Source organism: Rhipicephalus microplus, chromosome X (assembly GCF_043290135.1).
Source record: "Rhipicephalus microplus isolate Deutch F79 chromosome X, USDA_Rmic, whole genome shotgun sequence".
Classification (NCBI taxonomy): Eukaryota; Metazoa; Arthropoda; class Arachnida; order Ixodida; family Ixodidae; genus Rhipicephalus; species Rhipicephalus microplus.
The window spans coordinates 293,793,600-293,820,743 of NC_134710.1; the positions used below are offsets into that span (position 1 = coordinate 293,793,600).

The 27,144-nt window shown below is 46.1% G+C and overlaps 2 protein-coding genes across 2 annotated transcripts; both read left to right on the plus strand.

Annotated features, from left to right (window-relative positions):
• Window positions 1-3,744: 3,744 nt before the first annotated feature.
• Window positions 3,745-9,728, plus strand: LOC119161398 (antimicrobial peptide microplusin). The gene is made up of 5 exons (XM_037413837.2): window positions 3,745-3,928; window positions 5,585-5,646; window positions 7,330-7,419; window positions 8,082-8,108; window positions 9,505-9,728. The coding sequence occupies exons 1-5, from the start codon at window positions 3,850-3,852 to the stop codon at window positions 9,577-9,579; spliced, it is 333 nt and encodes a 110-aa protein (XP_037269734.1). The 5' UTR covers window positions 3,745-3,849; the 3' UTR covers window positions 9,580-9,728.
• Window positions 9,729-25,340: 15,612 nt separating this feature from the next.
• Window positions 25,341-26,342, plus strand: LOC142777185 (histone H2A.J-like). Its single transcript, XM_075881500.1, has 2 exons — window positions 25,341-25,462; window positions 25,841-26,342. The coding sequence occupies exons 1-2, from the start codon at window positions 25,446-25,448 to the stop codon at window positions 26,283-26,285; spliced, it is 462 nt and encodes a 153-aa protein (XP_075737615.1). The 5' UTR covers window positions 25,341-25,445; the 3' UTR covers window positions 26,286-26,342.
• Window positions 26,343-27,144: the final 802 nt, after the last annotated feature.

Here is a 27,144-nt window from a genome sequence, read left to right on the forward strand (position 1 = left end):
TGAACGCTCGATTGCCGAACGCACTGACTTTTTTTTATCCTTCTGAAGCTTACAAGTCAGAAAATGTCTACAGACAAGTAAATTTAGACACAATTTTAAAAGGACGAAACGACATGTCTAACGATTAGGCTGTGTGGTTAATGAATGACTTATTAACTACCTGACTCACCATTTACAGTTGACGCCGGCTATACTGATATAAAAGAAACAAGATAGTTAAGTGTATGTCGTCGTTAAGATCGACAAAACGTAGTTCAAAGCAATGCATTCGTTATTTGCTTTCATATCAATACCTTGAGAGATATTTTTACCGCTGTAATTCTGAACCAGGATTTAGCTATTGATTATTATAGCAGTAAAATAAGAGTAGCAGGCTAGAACATACTATTGCTCAGGCCGACCTCCCCACCTTTCTTTAAATAAATCTGTCTCTTTTTAATCACACAGCATCGAAGATTTAGCTATGAAGCTCCACTGAGGGGCAGCATTTTTAGTTTCTCCTGCGAAAAGTAAGTTATTTCACTAACAGTAAGCGGGATAATGGCGAAAAAAAACTTAAAGTAACTGAAACAAGAGCACGAAAAAAAAAGTGAGGTGATAAGCGACCAACGAGGACACTCCGGCCTAAGTGACACGTGAGAACGAGCGAAAATGTACCCACTGCTTCAGCGGACTGCTCGTTAAAAACACTCTGGGGAAACTGAAGACTATCCTAGAGAGAAGCCAAAAGTGCAAGATAAAACATTTCTAGACTTAATTAAACAGATACAAGAAGATCGGGCTACAACAAAAACAAACCAGAAGTAATTTTTTATTTCAAATGATTTGCACTTTCTGACCATTATGTAGGTATTTCTTAATCACGCTCAATGTAACTTAACTACTTTTTTAGGGCTCAATCAAGCTATCAGCTACTTTTTGGTAAATAGAAACATATAGGTTTCGGCACTTTCATTAGGCGGGAACTTGCCCCGCCGTGGTGGTCAGGTGGCTAAGGTGCGGCTGCTGACTCGCAGATGGCGGGATGGAATCCCGGCTGCGGAGGCTGCATTTGCGATGTAGGCGAAAATGCTGTGGGTCTGGGGGCCTAGATTTGGGTGCACGCTAAAGAACCCTAGGTGGTCAAAATTTCCGGAGCCCTCCGCTACAGCGTCTCTCATAATAATGTTTTGCGACGTTAAACCCTACATATCAATCAATTAGGCGGGAACTACACAAAAGTGACATGTTTAAGCCACCTTTGATTCCCTGGTGTGCATGTCAAACACAGGTAAAAAGATACAGTATGTATTTCGTTATTGTCTTTAACACTTTGCAAGATGTTGACAAAGTTAGAGAACTAGCGCTGTTATAGCTCAGTACTGTGACAGTAGCGGTAGGTTGTTATTGACCTCTACTCGCAGCGTCTTTTTCAAGCTCTACTAATTATATAATTTAATAAGCTGAACCTTAAAGAGGACCGAGACCCGAAACTTGTGATAAACGTTAAAACACAAGTATGTCATCAAGGTTCGAAAGTTAGAATTCTAATATGTAATTTTTTTACATAACCCTTGCCTTACAATCATAGCAGGGTTTCGGCAAGCAAAACTCAAGCAAATATTAGTACTTATACATGACGCGCACGAGCCTATATTAGTGCCAACTGATTTTTGTATGGTTGGAGTACCTTGAATAGCGAAATGACCAGAATGAAAGCTTTGTGTCCTCCTTTCACACACATAAACTGGGTGAGTGGATGGCCAATAATACACAATGGCATCTTAGGAACGGCACCACAAATGTGACAGACATGATAATAGGTATTTAAACTACAGTTCTTGGGGTGCCTGAATCCGAGTGAAAGTGAACTTCGGAGGTTACACTTGCGTGACATTTCACTCAAATGCACCGGAGATGAGCTCAGGTGCAATTTAAAAGCTGGAATATTGTGAAGATTTTCAGAAAAGGTGACCACTCGGATGTTTCGGGTTGTAGCCTGTGACATGATCCCAAAAATTGTCAAAGTCTGGCTACTAGAAATGACTGCGAAAGGGAATTTTTTCGTAACAGTCTTATCACTCGTCAATTTAGAGCTTCTGCTTCATCGTTCCGGCTCTGCTTGTGGGTCATGAGAAAAAGTAATGGCATGTCGTATAGAAATCTCTGTGGAGGCCATATTCAGGTTGCAACGTTGTTCGCAAGGCAATCTTTTTTTTGTTAACTTAACAGGTTTATCGCATCAAGTTGTTATTTAGGCACCCATTAGAGGGGCCGAAAAGTAGAGATTGGGTTAATATGCAGAAATACTACGAATTTGTTTGAAGACGCATGAATTCCTATTGCTGAGGTTAATGCGAGTGGCTTCTGAGCGCTAAGCGTTGGTGTTTTACGAGTGACGTAGTGTTTTGGCGAGAACGTGTGCATTGGTTAAGCAAGGATGGTGACACAATAAATAAATATTGAATGATAAATAAACAAATAAATAAATCCTAGATGAAGCAGATGCGGCTTGTCAGAACAATTGGGACTACTTTGAGGTGACGTCGTGGGTGACAGTAACGGAATACGAATTGTGCTTCTGGGGCCAGCTTCCCACTTAGGTACGAAAATCAAGTCACTGAAATGCGCAATATTTCAGTCCCCATCGTGATAAAAAGTGGTAGAATTTTACAAACTAAAAATATAAAAACGATTTCAGCTATCATGCAAGAAAAACATAGATTGCTAAAACTCATTCGCTGGGCTAATGTCTGCACTTGTGCAGAAATGCAATTAAAATCGCGGCAACTCATTAGGCAACAATCGCAAACACCGTTTAGGCATGACGAGCATCTTGTGGTCACATTTTACGCTTGGCACGACCTCACAACAAGCCTTTTCACTTTAGTGGTGCTGAGCGTTTTTAATACGCAATATCACGAGCTGTTTGGAGACCATTTTGGGGGCTTTATTCATTGATGGTGGCTTTCGTAGACGCGCCGTTTTATTAGCTAAGCGATCAAACAGGAGTCCATTTAATGTGCCTGTTAAGGAGCACCTGTCTTGTCTGCTTCAGCGCGAGCCTAATGGAAAGGTGCCATGCGCGCACACAGAGACGCGCACATTTCGAAACCAAAACGACCACGAAGGGAGCTAGGAAGAGTCGCGTCTTCTTCACGGCGTCCAGGGAACGAGCGAATGTAATCTATCGCATCTTGACACCGTCGACGGCCGAAATTCTCCCGTCGCTTGCACTTCCTTGTGCAGCACGTCTCTCCTATTTTGCTTGGTCTGCAACGGCCTATAGCTGACGTCAAGACCACGAGTAGTGCAGGAAAAAAGGAAACACACACACACACACACAGAGAGAGAGAGAGAGAGAAGCCGTTCATGAGCACGATCCCTCCGGCAAGACTTTGCGACGTCTCGAGCAACGGCGCATTTTCTTTTTGACGATTTCCGAGTCGCTTTGCGCACCGGGAACGTGCGAAGCCGGCCTCGACAAGCGCCCCACCGGAGGTGCGCCTCTCCCGGCCCCACCGCGAGCCCGGCAACGCTGACTAAGCGCGGCTCGTGACCACAGTGCGTGCTGGAATCGCACGTACGTTGTGGTAGTCGAGGTGATGGCTACCGGGGGAGAGGCCAACGCCGAGTCCAAACACAGTGTCTCTCGCAACGGCTCACCCAATCAGGGCCCGTTACTCTTTCAGCGCATTGTATTTTTCTCTCGTTTCTTCCACTTTCTGCCGCAAGCGCTTGCTTTGACGTCGGGGTAACACACGTGTGTCCAGTGGGTATATAAGAGATTCGGACGGCCATGCCTAGTCAGTGAAGCCTTCGCATCAGTCGTAGAAGTGCTATAAGCTACTCTTTAGTCAATCATTCAACATGAAGGCCATTTTCGTGTCCGCCCTTCTCGTGGTCGCCCTTGTGGCTTCGACTTCGGCTCATCACCAGGAGCTTTGCAGTAAGTAGGGATGGGGATTCCTATCTTGCGCGGATCAATGCTCACGCGAAAGCTTCATAAACTATCGTATCACCATTTGTGTAATTCATTATGCCCCCTTAGTTGAAAGACAGCAGGCAGCAGGTGGCTCGCAATCTTCGCGGCGTTAGTTTGAACACCATGAAAAGAGACTGCACTTGTTGACAACACACCAGATATTTGAGTAGAGCGTTGTTTGCTGTGGGTAGTGGTAAACAGATGTGTGGTGTCGCAATAATAAATTTATTTTCCAGAGCACTGTACGCACTACCACAGCATTTGACTGGCGCGTGAGGGCAACCTACGTAGTACCTCTGTCAATTCTACAATACACGCTTATAAGCTGCGCGCATACAACACGGAAAAAAAGTTCTTTCCTTCTTGTCTTTCAAAAGCACCTACAAACAATTGTGTACAGTGCTTGCATCAAACAAGATTCATAGAAGTAGCAAAATCAAGTAAAAATAAAAAATACCATAATAGGCATAGCCGCATCAGTTGATGAGGGTTTTCCTTGTTCGTTCAGTACTTAATGCCTGAAAGCAACCAATTTCTCGCGGAAGTGAGCATCTCAGCCATTTGTACACACAGACGCGGTTTTACCTGTTGTGTGACGGCAATAAGAGTGGTATGTGTCAGGCTGTACACTCGACGTCAAAAGTTTAGAGACCACTAAGTCTGAGATATTTTAAATTTCCAGAGATTTGCGAGGGCATTCAGTCTGATTTCACAGCACATGTTGGTAGCGCGTTTTAGACCAGCCGAAAATATAGATTAAAGGCTGCCTGCATAAGGAGCGAGAATGTTAACACTCGCGTCTCGTGGTCTCCAAACTTTTGACCCTGACTGCAGGTCCAATTTTTCAGTGACTGTTGTAATAGCCAACCCAACCATATATGGTTGGGTTGGCTATTATGCTATTATATGGTTGGGTTGACTATTTCATTTTTATCACGTATACGTGACAAAAAAGAAAAAAAAAAGAATAGTCGAACGCGCTGTTTTTCTCGGAGCCATTTTGAAACTATCCAGCGCACGGAACAAACTATCGAGGAGAGTGAGCTGAATGCCTGTCACCCTCACTACGTTTTTGTGCTCCATGCTGATAGCCTAATTTTAAAAAATCTGGTGACCACCTCTTAGCAGGATGATTAAGTTTTTGCGAGTGGTACCTGAAATTTTTACAATGTTGCAAGTGCGTGCAGGAAAATAATCATCTGCATGCATCGTTTATTGCATCCCAATTACGCGCAAAAGTATTTTGGGCTGTGATATACCCAAGTTCACTAATTGAATATGTGCGGTATCTAGTGAAATAATGCCAATCATCAAGTGCCCGAAGCATAACGCTCCTGTTAGCGGATCTGTTTGGAAAACTGAGTGCTGGTCAGAGCCCACTATGCAATTATCTGCAATAATCTGCTGTCAGGGCCCAATCTGCAACAGCTCCTGCATCTTGTGCGCTGCATGGCAAGAAAACATGCAAATAATGTTTTACTTTCTGGCCCTGCTGTGTATTAGTTTGATCAATAGAGAAGAATAGTATTAGCTTCGCATAAAAACGCTATTCTTCTCAAGGCGTGTTATTGTAACACAACACACGTTATTTCTTGTTGATTCCTTCTTTTCTTGTTGCAGCAAAGGGGGACGATGCATTGGTAACGGAACTGGAATGCATTAGGCTGCGTATTAGTCCAGAGGTAAGGTTCTTCTTCAGTCCTTCATCTAGGTAAATTACTTTTTCCGTCCAAAAAAAAAACAGAGCCTTTTTTGTTCCTTTTAATACTTCTAGTCACACCAAAAAGAGCAACTTTAGACTCCTTCTGTACAAATTTAATTAGCATACCTAAGCAATCAAAAGCAGCAGACAGTTGAAGCGTTAGCTTTAACGCTAATAGACACTTTAGTGATTCTCTGTGGAAAGGTGTACGCCAAATCTTTAAAACGTAGCACTGTGTTTCAGTACGAGCGTCGTTTTATAAAACTGAGCGCTACGAGAGCTTGAAAAACCGGTTGTTAGCAGCGCCACTGTGTATACAGCTTGAGGAAGGGGTCACAACGTGCTAGATGTACCCGTATTCTCGGTAAAACGTAGTTTGATAAATATCGACAGGGCTTCCCTTATACGTAAGGGATCGAACATGCTGAGCGAGTATTAGTCGTATAGGGCATGGTGTTTCTTAATATACACTAGAGGGAACTCCGTCGCTAGTGTCTATGGGAGCTTCAACACACGGCGCTTCAGCGAGCATGGTAATGATGAGTAGTACACACATTTGTCTAATTTTCGTACTTCTGGCTCCGTGTGTGGTCGTGTGGCTTGGAACTGTTTTTTTACGAAAACATAAATTAGCAAATGTTCACCATTCGCGATTCACAACCTTATTTTTTCAGGCTTATCATTCTGAATCAAGTCACTAAGTTCAAAAGGATTTGCTTTTTTGTTTCAAAACAAAACCGTAACCAGCTATAAACGAAGCCGCAAGTACGATTCGCCACCCGCAAGTACGAAGACTAGGCAAATGTGTGTACTACCCATCATTCCCATGGTCGCTAAACGATCGCAGCGCCAGAGTGCCTTCTAGTTAATTTTGGGAAACTCTATGGTATAGGGTACATGGAATCTTCATAAATGTTTGATAAGAGTTGATAAACCGTTATTTTTACATTTTAAGGGTCTAACCAGTAATGAAGTGGTTTACCTTTAGAAAACACGACGCCATTTCCGTGGCGTAAGGTACTAATTTCATAACGTTTCTTCGCACAACCACTGGTCGCCATATTGACCATATAACTTAATTTAGCCAATGCGACTGCGGTGACTTTCGAATAACGGTTTTCTTCAACTCTAGTGTAAAAACTTTTCTCGGTAATTGTTTGCGTACCTTGAGGTGTCATCGGTGTCAACTCTGTGACTATACGAGATGAACGAAAGAAGGCAAACTGTTCGAGGAGCTTGTTTCTTTGTTACCTCATGTGAAGATCCCTCTCCCGTGACGCCCCTTCTCTAGAAAAAAAAAAAAACTATTCCACTCTCGCTGCCTTGGCCATGAGCGACGATGGCTAACCGTCTCAGAGAATAAACGCACACGTATACCTAACGAAGTGAAGCAGCGAACGCTCTCTGTCGTAGCTCAGTAGGTATAGAGCATCAAACAGATAATTCGGACCTTGAGGGTTCGGGTCCCACCGATGGAGAGGGTGCTTATTAAGGCACTTTAATTAATTTCAGTTTAGCTAATTGTCATCACAATTTCAAACACTGGAGATGATGCCACCTATCCTTCCATTGACTTTTTTTTCTGCTGGTTTTACAAGTGAAGTCGCTATCAGAGTCATGCCTGAGTCGCATTCATTGAGACAAAACTTCACTATTTTTACAGACCAACGCCGCATTCGACAATGCCGTGCAACAACTGAACTGCCTCAACCGTGCTTGTGCCTACCGCAAAATGTGTGCCACAAACAACCTGGTGTGTACTTATTTCACTTCACCTTTTTCTGTGAATCTTCGTTTTCTGTTCGTGCTGCATCCTGAATTTTTCTTTAATTTTGAGGTAGGATATTCTAAAATCATGTTTGCTATCAACCATGATGGCACAACTGTGTTCTAGCATTATCATTGTTTTTCAAATCTACTTCTAAACAGAAAAATAAAATTAAAAAACCACTGTTTTGACATGTTCTTAATTCGCGATCTCTAGCAAATCGATTATCAATCTGAGGCAAAATCACTTTCGTGTGGACCGCCTTGCTCGTCGATACTCCTTGCCTATTTTATATTCCAAACAACTGTGCATTTCTCCTAGTTTTCCTGCTTCTAAAGTAACGACCAAATTCACAGAATTATCTCGTGAGGCCTTTCTCTCCCATCATTGGCCGGTTATCTTACATTGGCGAGTCAATAAATCTTTCGTCTTCGTAACGACATACCATCAGCACCGTAAAGGACGATCGCAGTGGACACCTACTAATGAAAGTATGAGTGAGTTGGGCCACCAAGTTTTTGAAGACATAGTACATGGGAAATAGGATCAACGCGGAGTAGTATCAAGATTTTCACAAAACCTTCACGAGAACTGTCCTCAAAGACTCAAATTGTATCTGCTTTCTTTCGTTTTCTCTTTCCACACAGGAACAAGCGATGTCCGTTTACTTCACCGTAAGTATACCGTTTCTTAGTTTCTTTGTGCATACGTCCTAGGAAATGAAATTTATCAGCGTATCCTATAACTCACCTCTATTCCTTGTGAGCCTGAAGAGTGTCAGTGTTTCCGAGACAACTGAGTTGGACGAGAAGTAGAAATAAAAGCTCGGGGTAAGCGCCCACCGGGAGGGATATAAAATCACTTCACTTCACCGCGTCACTGTACTTATAAAAAATGTCACCCCAACGATGCGGCTTAAGACATTATTATTTACGCGATGTGAACAGTGTAACGAAATCATTTCACGAAACTGATTTCTTTACACGCTAACGTCACTCTACGTCCTGATTCAGGTTTGTTGAGGGACTATCTTTATTAGAACTAACAAAAAAAAGCTCTACTGCTTGAAGAAGCTAGCTAAGTGAGGAGTGTTCTATGCATAGTGTTCTATGCATAGTTTTGAACAGTGATATTGCCGCTTATATGTAGAGGGTAAAACCCTCAAACTGGCTTAACGTCACGGGCGTGTACTATCGGCATCAAATGAAACGCGAACAGCGGAGCGCGTGGCAGAACCCTTGTCAACGGCATAGTGCGCGCCGTCCACCAATCATTGACATAGTAGACAAGCCCACACATCCGGTGTTGCAGCACTGCGCGATCCCCCTATAGTGCAATATTTCTTCTTGTGTTCCAAGTATGGTAGTGGTATTTGAAAGGAACGAAATAAATAAATACAGAGGTTAAACTACTGCAGTCAAAGGCGAGTATTGTAGCACGGTTTGTCATCACTGAGTCCATCATAACGGAATGCCTGGCAAATTTATTTATAGTAGACATAACTCGGTTCAAAATGCTGGCAATTTCATGCTGTTTCACTTAGTGCCGGTAAAGCGAGACGATTTGCACTCTCTTTTCCGAAGAAACGCTCGGCATTTCCAGTTACAATGAAGCCTTTTCCGGTCGGTCACAGAAAGAAGGGTGCAGGTGAAGCAGTGCTGTCGAATGAGACGCGACAATCGTTTGAAAATGAACCGCAAACCGATTATATTTCTCTGTTTAACGTGTCAAGACGCCGATTGACTGCCACGCTGCAGTAAAAGCAAGGAATTGCGAGTGATACGAACAAAAGCGCTTGGCACGGCCACGATTTCCACCATTGTCACGATACGAAAACTAGACCAGAAACGGAGATAACGCACTCAGGGGGTCGCGCAGTGCTGCCAAACCGGATGTTCACGCCTGTCAATGGTGATGACTGGACGGCCAACACTAAGCTTTTTCTAATGCTTGAAACACGTGCACCGCTGTGCGGGTTTCATTTGCCGCCGATAGTACCTACGTCGGATACAATGGTCGCGTTTTTGCAGTAAGGAAAATAACTAATCCGAACAATAATCTTTTTTACAGAACGAGCAAATCAAAGAAATCCACGACGCAGCCACTGCCTGCGACCCCGAAGCCCACCATGAGCACGACCATTAAATTCTAGGGGCTGTGCACTTCTGAGATGTAAAGTATCTATAACATGTTTTCCCCAACCCAGGAATATGACACAAAATATTGCTCGCCATCAGCTGGTGAGGTACACAGAAAAAACGTAATAAACAGTTCAATGTGTTTGTGCACTGAAATCTATTTTGTTCCTTTCACGCGTGGCATGCATATTTTGGAAACGTGGATTCAAATTAACCCAAACTATATGAACTGACCGTCTTTGACACTGCAACAGTAAAATTTTGACGACCGGCGCCATGCTAAACGTTGCCGTACGTAGACTAAGCATAGACGGCTACCGAAGGACGGTGCCTCAAGAGAAGAGCAGAAACTGACTGTGCACTGCAGCCGATAAGATATACCGATGCACAAAGAAGCAAACTGCTGCACGTGATTAGCACGGCTCGGCTACATTTTCACAGTCGGCTGTAAGCATTCGCGGCTGCCTCTTGATAAGCCAAAGGCGCCCACGTGCTGAGTTTTTGTCGCCCAACAGGCACGTTACGTACATGGACGCTCTCGCATTACGTACCCGAAGGACTACAGCTGTTGCCCCGTCGTGGTGGTGTAGTGGCTAGGGTACTCAGCTGCTGACCCGCAGGTCGTGGGATCAAATCCCGGCTGCGGCGGCTGCATTTCCGATAGAGGCGGAAATGTTGTAGGCCCGTGTGCTCAGATTTCGGTGCCCGTTAAAAAACTCCAGGTGGTTGAAATTTCCAGAGCCCTTCACAACGGCATCTCTCAAAATCATATAGTGGTTTTGGGACGTTAAACCCCATTTATCAATCAAGAACTACAGCCGTCGCAGACTCAATGAATAAATTCCCGTATGCCCGTGTTTAGTAACGCAACACCATAACTCCCAACTCACAACGGCGGGCGATTAACCTCTTTGTTGAGCAATTTCTAGATGTCAGCTCCAAAATCAGAGCAACTGTACTCTCAGGCCTGTGCGAAGGATGAGGCGCTATACTTAATTTAGAGGCATGTTTATTTTTTTGAAAAACCAGAACGCTTCAAACGCACCTTTAACAGATGACATGAATTGACGTTTCAAGCTCAATTAGTACACTCGGCTAACATAATAGACACGCAACATGTGAATACATACTCGACTTAACTGAAATTCGAGAAGTTTAAATGCGAGTCAATTACTTCACAATGCATGCTATTCTATCGGAAGTCAGCTAGGATTTTGATGTATTCGTCCCCAAATTATCAAGATTGAGTCAAAAGTGCCCTGTTGCCCACCAAAAGTTTTTAAACAAAACGCCAATTTTTCATGCATAAACAGACAAAACTACAAAGAAAGTGCAGGCATTTTGTCAGAAACTCTGGCGGATTGATATATCCAACGTCGTCTGCCCCATAAAATTCGTTCAGAGGAGACAAGTTCCGGAAATTCCCGGATTACACTTCATAAGTTTTAATATGTGCCCTGAAGCATGTTTAAAACGTCCATTAGTAATTTTATTTTAAGTAGGCGGTTAAGCGTTTTTTTTCACGTAAATTCACCCCTTGTGAAAATCTATCTCATCGACCATACGATTGTGTTATCTTTCACAAGCCATTTTTATGACGCATGTGCTGCTAAAAACCCAAAAACTTGGTATACTTGAAAATTAAGTACAAAAGCAGCGTGCGCTTAAGAGAAAAAAGCATACCAACATTTATGAATTTACATTGATGTTATTATGTAGTCGCGTCACAGTGATACCAAATAGTTTAAGGCTTTGAAACCTGGTGTATGCAATGTTATCAATTTAACAATATTTGACTGCAATAGTTTGATAGTGTAGAATATTTGTTCCGCGAAACGATGGATACGCTAAAAAGAACAACAAAACAAGTGAGGCCCACACATGAGCGTGTGTGTGTGTGTGTGTGTGTGTGTGTGTTTTGTTCAGTCATTCATCTATTTTGCCCTGTTACACATTGTCTTGGGAAGATGGGATGCTACCCATCGCACAACTTCTTCTTGCTCTGCGGCCATGCTCTCTGTCATCAGTATATAGAGGCCAACAATCCTAAGTTCAACGCGCACGACAAGCTTATCGAGCTCAATGAAGCACCACCAGGTGGTCACCATGGTGTGCCTTGCGTTTGCACCAAATTTTAGAGTGATGGATCACGGGAAGAATCATTTTTGAAACGCTAAGCATTCTTTATCACCGTTTACATGCATGCCCAGAAGGATACGAGGCAAAATTCAAGTCGCCGCGACACTCAGAAACATGCATCAATCTACAAAAAAGTTATAAGAATCAATTGATATGTGGAGTTTAACGTCCCAAATCTACCATTTGATTATGAGAGACGCCGTAGTGGAGGGCTCCGGAAATTTCGACCACCTGGGGTTCTTTAAGGTGCACCCACATGTGAGCACACGGGCCTACGACATTTCCGCCTCCATTGGAGCGAATTCACTATGTAGATGTTACCGGTAAAACGCGCATTTACTGCGGCATTTTTGTCTTCTCGGAACTGTCGGCAAACTACCACCACGCCTTCGCGTGCATTTGTATATAGCGTCCGGATTTCTATTGCTTGAATGCGAAGTTTGTCACGCGGCTTTCAAATTATTAGTACGGCAGTGTCAAGAGACTAAAGTTACGTCTGCCCTGTTCAGTCCCTGGCACCATTTCAATGCGGATTGTTCAGTATCATAAGGGTTTAACTATTGCCGAGGTTTTCATCGGATGTTAACAAGTTCGTATCGTAAGTTCAATGACACTTTGTTTTTGTAGCTTTTTTTTGAAAGTATGATGATGCGAACAAAAAGGTGCCCCGCCGCGGTGGTCTAGTGGCTAAGGTACTCGGCTGCTGACCCGCAGGGCGCGGTTTCGAATCCCGGCTGCGGCGGCTGCATTTCCGATGGAGGCGGAAATGTTGTAGGCCCGTGTGCTCAGATTTGGGTTCACGTTAAAGAACCCCAGGTGGTCTAAATTAGCGGAGCCCTCCACTACGGCGTCTCTCATAATCATATAGTGGTTTTGGGACGTTAAACCGCACATATCAATCAGCGAACAAAAAGGTTTTTCTTCTGTCAACTTCGATCATGCATGTTTCTTGCAGCGCATGTTTCATGGCGCGTGACATCTACGCTAGATTACGTAGCGTATTCACTTGTTCGAATGTCGATTAGGTTGTTTTGATAGCTATCTTGGTCGTCGTCATGTCAGACAATAGCCAATAGGATCGAGCGTGCGTCTGGTTACGCCAAGATTTGCCCGCCCCTGATAACCACATCAAGTTTCTCAAAACCATGGAAAAGTTTATATCTGTCTTGGTTCTTTTTTTTAAAACTCGTTTTCATAGCGGCAGCTGTATATCGCCCGTTGCTCGGGCGCATGCAAGGACATAATGTTTTACGTGCCAAAACCATCATATCATTAGGAGGCACGCCGTGGTTTGAGAATCCAGATTGATTCCGGTGTCAGCGATAGGTGAATGATAGAGTTAAGGCAAGGTTCGATTTTAAGAAGTAAACTGTATTGTACTGAAGTTACAAGTGAATCGGCAGTGGTTACATGTAGAGGAAACGAGATTCGGTGCTGGAGCTCGATCGGCTACGTCCGACGTCACTCGTGTCTTGGCTCACTCTCCTTGCAGGCGATGCGTTGCTATGTGTTCCCGGCTCACCAGCTCATTTTTGTTCTTTTTGAATGATCGTCGAAGCAACGCTTCATGGCAACCGCGCCGAGCGGACGCGCTCAGGGCTCGGAGTCCACGTTTACGTAATGTGGCGTTTCTTGTGCGGGCGCCGAGACGCTGCCGAGAAATCTGGCTGTGTGAAGTCGAGTGGTGCTGACATGGCCCTCCCGAAAATTGCGCCTGTCCTCAGACACACGTGTCGTTCGATGGCGGTGGTTCCGTAACTTCTAAGAGCGGTTCCCTATATCTACGAAGCTGCTCCATGTTGACGAATGTTTTTGTTGATCTTGCCCGGTGTAGCGCCATGCACTCGCTCATGTTAGAGTGTAGACCACGATTGTGCTCGTTTAGTGATCTGCTGGCGTACTCTATGATTCGCTCCTTTCCGTCTTGAATTTGAGAAAGCACCACACCCAGCCCGGTTTGCGAAGCGTCGACGTGAACGTTAGTAAAGCAGTCTGGGCGGAAGCTGGTCAAAATTGGTGGGTTCTTCAGGGCGTGTTTTACGTTGTTGACGATTCCTTCGTGAGCGTCGGTCCATACGAAAGGAACGTCCTTAGCCAGAAGCTGCCGTAGCTTGTGCATGACTTTAGTAAACTCCGTTTTGAACTTTCGGTAGTGGTTAGTGAACTGCAGGAAGGAATACAGCTTTTTTGCGTTGCGATGCGGCTGGAACTTCTCGACAGCGGCAACTCTGGATTCGTCCAGTGTTCATCCTTCGGTGAAGATCATGTAACCCAGGAAGGATACTTTGTCTTCAATCAACTGGCACCTTCGGAGATTCATCTTCAAGCCGTTGATTACGACTCTCCTTAGTGCTTCGTTCAGCAAATCCAAAGCCTCCCTCACTGTTGTGGCTCCCTACCCGACATCGTCCATGTACGTAGATGTCTTATGTAAGCCATCGAACGTGCGACGCATGACTCTTTGCATGGTCTGAGGGGCACTGAAAAACCCAAAGGCCAATCGAAAGTATTCGTACTTTCCATTTGGAGTGGCGAATGCAGTCGTGTGGGCATCGTCCGGCTTCATTCGTATCGTCAGAAATGTAGTCTTCACGTCCAACACATTGAAGTAAGGCGATCCGTCACGCATGACATCGTCAATCAAGTGTTCCATGACAAGCATGGGATAAGAAGGGTTGATGGTTTTATCGTTAAGCTTGCGAAAGCCGTGTACCATTCTTCGTGGAGTTGTCGGGTGGGGCGGTTGGTCGACGACTATCGTGGGAGCAGCGTATTCGCTTTCGTTCAGCCCTAATATGAAGCCTTTGGAGAGGTAGTCATTCACCGGTTCACAGATGAACTTGCGATCAGCCGGTGAGCACCTGTACGGCCTCGATGACACGGGTATATTGTCTCTAAGTTTGATGCTGTGTTCAGTGTGAAGACACACGCCCAAAGTATCGGCTTTGAAGGTAAACGCTTGGTGATGCGTTAACAGAATAGCACGAAGTCGTTTCCTCTCTGCCTCGGTGGTATCCTTCGTTATCCTCCATGTGGCGTCTTCGACTAAAATAGTGAGTGTTCGCTGGGTGCGGGACATTTCTTGTTGAGGCGCACGAACACTTCGTCTTTCGAAACGTTCTCGTCCGATTGCCGGAAGAATGTCGCGATAAGCGCTTCCCGGTGCGCTGTGGCGTGCCTTGTTTCTGGGATGGCACTTCGGATGATGGAGGTTTTCCGGTGGGCTCGATTGGAACGATAGTCACATCGTTGGACGTGTGAAACGTTATTTCGACGTTCGCGACTCGTCGCCAGTCCAAACCCCAATCAGGTCGATGCCGCTGGGCAGTTCTGTTACCATGACGTCTTCGAGTCGCACATTCGTGGTGCCCAGTGTCACATAAAGCGTCGCAGCGAGAGTTGGACGTATGCTGCTGTTGAGAACTTCAATGTCCTCGCGCGATGCCCAAGCGTGCGTGGTAATTTTGTCAGCCAAGGCATTGTCACTCGTGATGGATAAGTTGGCGCCACTGTCAATGCACACGCGGATGGGTCGGTGTTAGCAGTACTGGACACTATTGGTAATGCGCCGCCCGTCGAATGCCAAAATCAGTTCGCTTGCCTAGATGACGCAGTCCCTGTTCCGTGGCTGCTGTTGTCCCTCTTCGCTCGTTTCCCGTTCGCTCTGATCGTTTCTGGCGTTTTCGGCTTGCTACAATCACGGGACACGTGACCAATGTGGCCGCAGTTGAAGCACGAACGAGCAGAGATGTGCCGCGTGCGCGGAGCTACCGAAAAATTGCTGCGCGAGTTGGCCTTCGGCAATTCGGCAGAGATGTTGGCTGCCACGCACTTGTTCGAGCCCTCACCACGGCTTGTTGTAGACGGAGGCGGTTTGTTATCGTTCCCGGCACATATGATCACATGACGCCTCGCGTCGAGCAAAGCCGCTCTGTCAATGAGTTCAGTCACTGTGCCACACAGTTGTGCAGCCAGTGGTTTGGCCAATGTGTCGTCCTCGATGCCGCTGAGAATGAGGGAAATTCGTTCTTCCTCTGCTAGACGGTACGGTGCCTTGTTCAGAATAGCGTGCTTTGAGTACATGTACTCGACGATGGTCTCGTGACTCTGAATGCGTCATTTCATCTGCAGTTCAAGAAACTCCTTTGAATCAGAGAATGAACGCTTGCTTCTATTGCTCCCAGTTGTCATGCTGCGAGCCGTAGGCGCTGTGTCAATCCTTGGCAGATCCCATCAGGCGGCTTGCTGCTGTCACAAATGTGAGCGATGGCGTTCAGTGGGCGAGCGCTGCGATTGTCTCCACTTGTCCAACCCATTCGTGGGCACTTTGTTGGGGCATCCTATCGAACAGGGGGATTGAGGATGACGTATCGCTTGTGGAATGAATCTGGATCAGGCTCGTCATCGGTGGACCTCTCGACAGCGTGTTGGCGAGCTGGGCCAGGACGTTCACAAGCGCTGAGAGGATCTGGGCCATGGATGGTTCTCCCTCGTGCGTTAAAACGGTTGGCACGCCGGGGCGTGCCGCGTCTTGATTGGTGCCGTAGTTCAGTGACGGTGACCGCGTCAAACCCGAGAACATCGTCATGTCAGCAGGGACGGAATGGTGCAGCCCGTGGGTTAGAGACGTCACCCATTCGGCTGGAGTTGAAGCGTTGTGACTTGCGTTGTATAATGTTCAATCGTGGACGCACGTTTGAGCTGCGCTCACCGACTGTCAAGTTCTGCACGAAGCCTTGCGTTGTCGGTGGAGAGCGTCTCCAGGTGCGCGTGGCTGTCGTCGCCGTAGACAGCCTGGTCGTTCGTTGACGAGTCCGTCGGCTCCGGGGCTTGGCGAGTGGTGTTGTTACGGATAAGTCGTGCGATGAGCCCATCCTTTCGTCCGGAACATTGTAGACCTCGTATCTTCAGCTCGTCGATGAGTCGCTTTTCCGTAGCGTCATGCTGCTATCCAGGGTCTTCAGCAGGCTTTCGACGATGGTCGCATCTGAGTCCCGTGACGATGTACGGCATGACGTCGCTCGTTTTCTTGGTGTCGTTTCCACTTCCACATGCAGCTCGGTCAATTCACACCCTGTCGTCGACTGCGCCATGTTAGTGATGGGTGAATCACGGAGTTATGGAGTTATGGGTGAATTATGGAATTATGGAGTTATGGAGAGGCAAGGCTCGATTTTAAGAAGTAAACAGTATTGTGCTGAAGTTACAAGCAAATCGGCAGTGTTTACATGTAGAAGAAAATGGGATTCGGTGCTGGAGCTCGATGGTCAACATCCGACGCCACTCATGTCTCGGCTCGCTCTCGTCGCTGGCGATGGGTTTCTATGCGTTCTCGGCCCACCAGCTCACTTTTATTCTTTTTGAATGATTGTCGAAGCAACGCTTCAAGGCAACCGCGCCGAGCGGACACGCTCAGGGGTCGGAGTCCACGTTTACGCAGTGAGGCATTTCTTGTGCGGGCGCCAAGCAGTTGCCGGGGAATCTGGCTGTGGGAAGTCGAGTGGCGCTGGCACCGGCCACCCGAGTTGTTTTCGTACGCCTAAATCTATTTGAAGTGTATACGGTGCGACGATAACAAAAAAAAAGGTGCGCGCACACCTAGAGGCACTTCTGTTTACATTGAGCATCATACCACCCTACGCTTGAAATAGGCAACACCAACACGCCCTGTCTGTCATTCTTGCACGAAAATCTGAGCGCACTGTTCCTGCGTTTCGCTCCCGTGCAAACGCAGCTGGCGTATGTGGGAATTGATTTATATGTGGGGTTTTGCGTTCCAAAACCACCATATGATTATGAGAAACACCGTAGTGGAGGGATCCGGAAATTTCGACCACCTGTAGTTCTTTAACGTGCACCCAAATCTGAGCACACGGGCTACAACATTTCCTCCTCCAAAGGAAATGAAGCCGTCACAGCTGGGATTGGATCCCGCGACCTGCGGGTCAGTAGCCGAGTAGCTTAGCCACTGGACCACCTTGGCAGGGCAATAAAATTTTAATAATAAATATTGAAAGACAGGGAGCTATACATATACGATCTCTCCAATGTTAGTCACCACATTTTACAGGAGGTTTTCAGAGGGTTAAATTTTAAACAGCATGCGATAACAGTTAATGGAGGGTAGTCTAGTTAACTGTGATTCTCTGATGACATTTGTCATGTTGCGTAACATAGGGAAACAAATGCACATCATAAATACTGAATTAAACAGGGAAAGCGGGGTCGTGGGTCCGAAAATAAATATGCAGGAAACTGAAGTAATGTTCAACAGCTTCGGAAGAGACAGTGCTTTGCGATACCCATGGAGACACTATAAGTACTAAAAGAATATGCCTATCTGGGAGGGGTTATGATCGCAGACGCGAAACCTAAGGTTGAAGTAACTAGACGAATGAGAATGCTGTGGTGTAGATTTGGCGATTGTTCTTTGATAAGAATGGCAGTTTACCACCTTCTTTTGAGAGAAAAAGTTGTAAAAAGCTGCATTTTATCGGTACTTACTTATACGGGAAGAAACGTGAAGGTTCACGAAAATGTGAAGAGCATTGAACTTGAACATAGTACGACGCCACGTGCCATGAAAATATATATTATAGGTGTGACCTCTTCATGGGCAAGAAGACATCAGAGTGAGCAAGAGAACATATGCGTGTTAGGAATGTCTTAGTCAAAATTACGAATGCTGCGAGAAGGCCAGACAACTGGTGACCATTAAAAGAGACAGCATGAATAAAGGAAAGTGCGAATACGGGAGGCAGAAAGTTGAATAGGCAGTCCGGATTCAAAAGTTTGCGGGGTTAACGTGGGCGCAGTATGCACAAGACCGGGCTGATCGGAGAAAGATAGGAGTGGCATGTAGCTACAATACGCATTGTCATGTTGCTTATGATGATGACAAAAACAACCACCCACTGGTGAAACGAGATTGCGCAAGTTTGATTACATGATTGGTACACAGTTGCAAATATTTTTCTATATGTTACTCATATTGTTACTGCGACAAAAAGAATGTCAAAAGGCCAATCAGGTTTTAGCCTTAGCTCTTTCGGGGAGTGTAAAATGTGCTTAACTTTCATTCATTCATTCATTCATTCATTCATTCGTATCAAATGCAATCGAGTGGCTTGGTATTTTAGAGGGGAAGGGAGCACGTGTGCAACAATAAGAATACTAATCTGTCAGAGAACCCTTAAATAATATTTGAATGTGCTGCCGGATATTGTACAATTACAGCTCGCGAGGTGGTTTACGTCAAGAGGTAGAAATGGGGTGAAGCAGGAATCCCTGCATTGCTTCCCTTGTGGACTTATTGCGTGAAGCAACGTTACCTACCATTCTTAAAGAAGTAAGCCACTTAAGACACCAATTCAATCTTCGCGACAGTTGCGCTATCATCGCAACTACCTTTGTGACGGGCGCAAATGATTCTTATTTTGTGCTATGTTTATGTTAAGACATATGCAGGTCTTCAACGCTGACTCACAGTGCGCACATGGCGAAAGAGTGCAGACTTGTACTTTTCTCCAGCTCTGCTAATGTAGAATGTACCGCTCCGTCCGTCCGTCAGTGGCAGAGCTAGGGATTGAGGTAAGGGTTCAAACCCCTCCCCACTTCGAAGGTTTTTAATTTTTTATGCGTATATATACAAGCACACATGAAAATGCAAGTACAAACATACACGCAGGTAACCTGGAATTCGCGCCTACTTCGAAATGCTAGAGCCGTGGTCACTGTCAAGCCCATTTTCTTCGGCTAGGCAGCCGAGCACAGTAATCACTGCCAGAAAATCTCTAAAAAAAGAGAAAGGAAAAAAAGAGGCAGAATATTTTACTTCGGACTCGAACCCACGCCATGCTAAATCTAACGCGTGCGATATACACGCTCAGTCGCTCAACTAACTGAGCCGAGGATATGGTCACGACATAGGATCGTTTTGATGAAGAAGTGCAGAAGTGCTTCAGTGACTAGGACGCAAGAAAGAAACGCACAGGGCAGACATTGTCTCAGAGGGCACAGCTTCCAGGAGAAACATGTACGCCGTACAGTGACTTGAAGCTGTGCACTATCGTGAATGCAAGAATGTCTGACGAAGACAAGGTTGGACACGTTCTCAAGGGTATAGCCGAAGACGTGTACAATTTCTTAATTGGGAAAGACTGCTTGAACTCTGTGTCCGACGTGATGAAGCACTGTCGTACCTTTGAATCCCTCAAGATGCGACAAATTTCTCCGAAATTCGGCCGCCTGTCCAACGTCCCCACTGTGGCTAGTGTTGAAACAGTGCCGCCTAATGACCTTGCTTTGTCTATACTGCAGATCGTCAGAGAAAAGTGTCTTCAATGTAGGCAGACCGATCATCGCCCCAGCGATTTTCAGGATACGTACGCAAGCGAACCAGAACGTGTGCGGACTCCTGTTTCTCTTCCAACATGGCAACCATCGATCAACGCAGCAGACGCTTATGTATATCAAGGCACACGGCAGGCTGGATATCCACGTCAACCACCTCCAAATTACGAACGAAGTTTTCGCCCGCCTGTTTACCCAACATCGCCTGCCTACAGTGCCCCTGAAGGGCGGCACCACTATCCCATGCCTTCCGAGAGGAGTCGTTACTCTGAGCAGCCATGTACCCCTCAACCAATTCCGGTGTGCTACAACTGTGGCGTCCCTAGTCACATCGCACGTTTTCTTAACCACTGCCCATATCAGCAACAGTCTTGGTACATGTCTCACCAACTTTTCGACCATCCGCTCTCCACGTCATGGAAACCTCGTGCACCTACCGGGTCACGCTACCCCTCGCCGACCTCTGATCGAAGTTTGACGCCACCACCAGCTCCACGTGCTCCACGATCACCGTTGCCATGGCGACGCGCGCGGACACCTCCGCCGGAAAAGTAGTCGGTGCGGCCAGTGGGGTTGAGGCCACGAGATCACATGTGCTATCTACAGATATACCCCCGTCAGCGTTTATGTTGAAGAACAAAGTTCATGTAGTCGTCAATAAAGTGGCTACTATGGCATTTGTGGATACAGGTGTGCCAGTCTTGGTGATGAGTGAAAACTTTAAGAACCTGCTAGGACCAAAAGTGATGTCTTGCCTGAAGCGTGGGGTGACATTTCGTGGTGTAAGTGGTGACGTGTTGTTTCCGGTGGGATATTGTACTGTGGACGTCTCGCTGTGTGGCAAGGTGTTTTGCACAGAGTTTGCGGTTATTCCGCGGTCTACACATGACGTCATCTTGGGTATCGACTTCTTGTGTGAGTGTGGGGCAACTGTAGGTTGCAGAAGTGGGCACCTTTCTATACACGGTGCTTTCCCAGCGGCGCTCTTGGAAAATTCCTGTCCGGAGGAATGCATCTTTTTCGTCACTGCGGACACAGTCGTTCCTCCATTTCTGCTGTTTGTGTTCCCGTGACATGTTCCAGTAACAACTGTGGCTCGTTTGACGCCACACTCGAACCAATTCCCTTGGCATGCCTGAAAAAGAACATCCTCATTCCCCATTGTATAGTGTCAATCCTTGATGAGCGGGCAGGTGTGTGGACAATGAACAGTTCCATGGAGCCTGCAGTTTTGCCAGACGGCATGAAACTTGCAGTATCTAGACCCGAATCATCTAAGACGCTGGTTGCGCTGGTTGATGCTACAAGCTAAAATGAACATCTAGACTTAGAAGGTTCAGAGGATGCCCAATTGCTACAAATGGTCAGCAAGTGACTTGACCAAAGCGAACGTCATACACTGCTCGACGTTCTATCTAAGCACTCGAAAGTGTTCCATTTTTGTAAAAACAGCCAAAAGCCCTTAATCTCAGCGTCCCGGGTACGTCATCAGATCCCCACCGAGTCGGCGCATCCCATTAGGCAGAAACCTTACCGAGTGGCACCATCGAAGCGCAAGATCATCGACGAGCAAGTCCAAGAAATGCTGGAGAAGGGAATAATACAGGAATCTGCAAGTCCGTGGGCTGCTCCCATCATTATAGTGTGGAAGAAGGATTGTACGTGGAGATGTCGCGTTTACCACCGCCGACTGAATTTTGTTACCAAGAAAGACGTCTATCCACTGCTGCGTGTCGATGACGCTCTAGACTGCCTGCATTCCGCGTCTTACTTTTCATCCGTTGACCAGAGATCAGGTTACTGGCAAATTCCGATTGACGCAGCTGACAAAGAAAAGACGACATTCGTTCCGACCGATGGACTTTACAAGTTCAACGTTATGCCACCCGGATTATGTAATGCTCCTGCGACATTCCAAAGATTTATGAACTCTATATTGCGTAGTTTAAAATGGCATATATGCCTGTGTTACATTGACGATGTCGTAATTTTTGGACGCACGTTTGAGGAGCACAACAACCGCCTAGACCTCGTGCTCGACTTCATTGAAAAAGCTGGCCTTGTATTGAAATCAAGAAAGTGCCACTTTGGCGAGCGACAGACATTGGTGTTGGGACATCTCGTCGACAAAGATGGCATTAGACCTGATCCCCAAAAGACAGCGGCCGTTGAATCGTCCGAGCGTCCTAAATCTGTGAAACAACTGCGTAGCTTCATAGGACTGTGCTCGTATTTCCGCCGGTTCGTACCCAGCTTTGCAGATGTCATTCACCCCCTGACGAGCCTTCCACGCAAGAACAGCCCGTTTCACTGGACCTCCGAGTGTGATGCTGCTTTTCATCAGCTGAAGTGTTTGTTAACTTCACAGCCAATACTACGGCGCTTCAATTGTTCATCGCTTACGGAAATTCACACAGACGCACGTAGCACCGGTATCGGTGCCGTTATCGTTCAGCGTTCTGGCAAGAAGGAACACGTTGTGGCGTACGCAAGTCGTTCTTTTAGCAAGCCTGAACGCAACTACACAGTGACCGAACAGGAATGCCTAGCGGTAGTCTTTGCCGTACAACGGTTTCGCTCATACATCTATGGTCGCCCGTTCACTATCGTCACTGATCACCATTCCCTGTGTTCGATGGTCAACCTTCGTGACCCATCCGGCCACCTCGCACAATGGGCTGGCCATTCGTTTGCAAGAATATGTCTTCACTATTTCATACAAGACTGGCCGTCTACACGCTGATGCGGATTGTCTCTCCTGGATGCCGCTACCTACGAAAGATTGTGAAGCCGATAACTTTGACCACCTTATTGCTTCTCTGTCGTCTAGCTTTCCCGATGCCGTGACTTTCGCCGCTGAGCAGCGTAATGACTCGAAATTGAAAGCTCTTTTCCCCGGAGAAAGAAAGTCATTAAGCAAAGGCCGATTCTGCGCCCGAAATTATCGTCTTTATCAGAGAAACTTGTCCACGATGGGTGCCCGCTTTCTGCTTGTTGTTCCTGCGTCCCTCCAAACGTCTGTTCTGCGTCTCACGCATGATGACCCCACCTCTGGCAATCTAGGAACCACACGAATGCTTATTCGCACGAAAGAGCGGTTCTATTGGCCAAAAGTGAGAAAGACAACTCAAAACTACGTGGCCAGCTGTACGCAGTGTCAGAGCCACAAGTGGCCTACCTCGGGTCCAGTTGGTCACCTGCAACCCGTGAAGCCTCCCGGTTCCCCTTTTTAAAAGGTCAGCATTGATCTGATGGGACCACTTCCACGCTCCTCAAAAGGAAACCAGTGGATAAATGTATGCGCCGACTACCTGACGCGGTACTGCGAGACGGCTGTCTTATCCTCCGCCACGGCAGTGCAGGTTTCGGAGTTCCTGTTGCATTCAGTCATCCTCCCACACGGGCCACCTCGCGTGATAATAAGTGACCATGGATGACAATTTACTGCTGATATTGTGGAATCGTTACTTCGTTTGCGTGCCTCCATGTTCCGACCCTTAACTGCGTATCATCCACAAACTAACGGCCTCACCAAGCGCACAAAGCGAACGTTCATCAACATCTTGTCAATGTACGTCATCTCCGACCACAAAAACTGGGATGAAGTATTACCATTCGTCACGTACGCTTTCAACACGGCGAAACACGAAACGACAGGTTACAGCCCTTTCTATCTGCTCTACGCTTGCTCATCTCGCCATACGGTGGACACTATTTTTCCTTTTGCCATCCATGACGATTTAACAATTGTGGAAACTTTGTGTCGTGTGGAAGAGACACGTAGACTTGCCTGCTTATGTACACTGGCAGCGCAAGAGTCCTCCAAAACTCGCTACGACAGTCAACACCGGCATGTAGCCTATGCCTTCGGTGATCAAGTGTGGGTGTGGACCCCGATACGCAGACGCGGCTTGAGCCGAAAACTACTAGCATACAACGCCGGTCCGTTCGGGATACTCCATTGTCTGAGCGAGGTCAACTATGAAATTGCACGTGTCACCACTAGTGGCCGACGTTCAGTCAAGACAGAGGTGACGCATGTTGCCCGCCTGAAGCCGTTTACACGAAGGGTACAAGAATGTTTCGCCCAGAGGGCTTCGTCTGAGAGAGGAGGAAAGATACGAAGTGTCACTACCAGGAAAAAGAAGGGAAGCGCGGGTAGAAAAGGAAGACGACGTGGCTTCTACTGTGATTCCCCCGAGTGGGTACGAGCCATGACGGTGGAATGATCATCATCATCACACTGTGATCGCAGACTCGGTGCGCATTAAAACCCCACCCCTTAAGTTTCAGTTTTTCAGCTTCAGTTTTGTTGAGCATTTTCTTCACAGAGTTGTGGAAAGAAAACGCAAGGCTAAGTGCAAAAAGCTGCTGTGTTAGCAGCGTGACGAGGCTCCTACCCCTTTTCACTTGGCATTACAAATCCGCAAAACACAAAAATGAAAAAAAAACAATTCAACGTCGATTTTTAAACTTCAAGAAATTAGGAAATAAAAATAAAAGGCGTCAAATTACATCAGTTTCAGGTTTACATAAAAAAAGAAAACCACAAAGAGAAAAAAACAACAAATAAAACAAGAAAACAGCCTACAGTCAATCATGAAACGCTTACAACACTGGGTATGCGAAAAGCACAAATTTCGATGTACAAGGGAAACACTGACGAATGAAATGTTACATGTTTTACTTGTAAAAAAACTACAAAAATGGCAAATAAAGCAAACATCATAGGATGCCGTGTTACACATGAGCACTGTTATAGGGTGTTTCTTTTACGTATATTATTCCAGCCGGACAATTAGAAGCTAAACTACACGCTGCCATTCTGAATGAGAAGGTTCTTAAGTTGTTTTTATGTATATTAAAGATGGCAATGTTTTTATTTTCAAACATGTTAAAACAAGCAGGAAGACAGTGTTCAAGTCTTCTCAAACCATGATTAGTTCGTGAATACGGAACGAACCAGGAAAACCTTTTCCGAATGTCCGAAAATCTCGGCGTTTGATGTGAACTTGCTTCTTGTATTTGTTTCAATTAAGTTACCTTCCCATACGCAACAATATACCTTATAGTTTGCGTTTGAGTATGAGCTACGCGCATAGGGCTTGCCTTTGAGTATCAGCTTCGATATGTTGTGCATGTTGCATGTGGGATCATTTTCGTGGCCAGATTTTTTAAATGGTGAAGTCCACCGTACCGGTCTCTCCCTTCTACAATTATATTGCCACCTGTAGTGTAGTGGGTGATATGCACAGGCAGGCACAAAGACAACGATGGAAGTGCACGCGCTGTCCATTTCTAGAGCACGCCATATCAACGTGTTTATTAAAGGCTGTAACAAGTATTTCGACCCAAACAAGAGCCAGAAAGGGACGCGGAGATATGAAGTTTTCACAGAGGTATAGTATCTTACTCTTTTCACGGTGGTTATGAGCGCTTTCTCGCATTTTTCTCACAAGTGAAGCTATCGTGGTCACACAGTATTGTTTATGCATTGCTGATGCGTCGGACATTTCCGGTGGTTGGCGACTGCGCATTGTTATGGACCTGTGCTCAGAGACTGCCAAAAGGCGCAATGCACTGTGATATTAAGTTCCTTTCCCGCCCCACAACACATTGTGCAACGTAGTGTTAAGGATCGAGACCTCCTAAAGTATGCTTAACGAAATTAACGAGGGCGGCATTGCTTTCATGCAGCTTGACTCCGCGTAACGTTGTAGTGGACCAGCTCTTTCTTCAGTTGATAACAGCAAATCCCTGTGTATATTGTCTCGCAGAGCATCCACACCAGCGCCGAACAATAGCGCCTCCACAGCGACCTCCCCTAGTTGCAGCTCAACCATCACCGGTGAAGCGAAAGAAGGAAGAAAGAAGTGGGAGAGACCATCTTCGCGTGCTGGTGTCACATTTCCAGCCAGCCGCATCTATCGCATGCTGAAGAAGGGGCATTACTGCAAACGAGTCAGCGCAGGTGCACCAGTCTACCTGGCAAAAGTGCTGGAATACCTCACTGCCAACGTCCTGGAACTGGCTGGTAATGTCGCGCGTGACCGGAAACAAGGTCGAATTATCCCGAGGTATCTGCTGCTCGCCATCCAAAATGATGAGGAACTCAGCAAACTGCTACAACACGTAAACATATTCAAAGGTGGAGTAGTTCCACGTATTCACCCCGAACTGCTTCCGAAAGCTACCAGCCCCAACAAGCAGAAGAATATGTAAATTGCCCAAACATCAACCAAGATCTTGTGTATAAAGTTTATGCGATCTGCTGCTTTACTCTCTCGCAATATATCCGGTGGTGACCTTAAGTGTCACATTGTGCAGTAGTTGTGTATAGCATATCTATTTCCACCATCCGTTTTCTAGCGGTGTGCAAAAATTCTTTGCTCTAGCTATTGCTCTACCGTATATTTCTCCGCGTACTTGCTTTCCCTTCATGTGGTGACATGAATTCATCGCCGAAGACGCTCAGTGGATGCTACGCTCAATTCAATGTATCCTAATTGCTCAATGCTTTCGACTCTGACTACATGCACGACGTGTCTAGTCAATTGCATCCTACAACTTGAGCGGTGACATGACATTGAGGGTCAGATCATATCGGCCAGGAAAGTTAATTTTTTCTAAATACTGGGTTTCGGTTCATTGTAAAAGTACTTTTGCCCCACATTTTTCAAGTTTATAACTGAGGCAAATCAGCGAACGCGCAAAGCATCCTTGAGTGGCCCAAAGAAGTGAAAGTCGCATAGAACTAGGTCTGCGGTGTAAGGAGAATGTTTTATAGCCCACATTTTTACTTTTTGATGGTTTCATTAGTGTGATGTCAGGTGGTCAGCCATGGTTGGCTGCGCAGTGTCATGAAACAACTAAACTTTTTGCGACAACAAATCTCGGCGTTTGAGGTGAACTTGCTTCTTGTATTTGTTGCAATTACGGATTTTCGAGCCCAAAAAGGCAGTTTTACGTGGTAGTGCACTTCTCCCGTATTGCGAGGAGAGTCTGCGATAAATGTCTGAACCATAGACATCCTCCGTTCGAAGCAAACTGATCGCTGCTGATTGTTCCTCTTTGGTGAAAA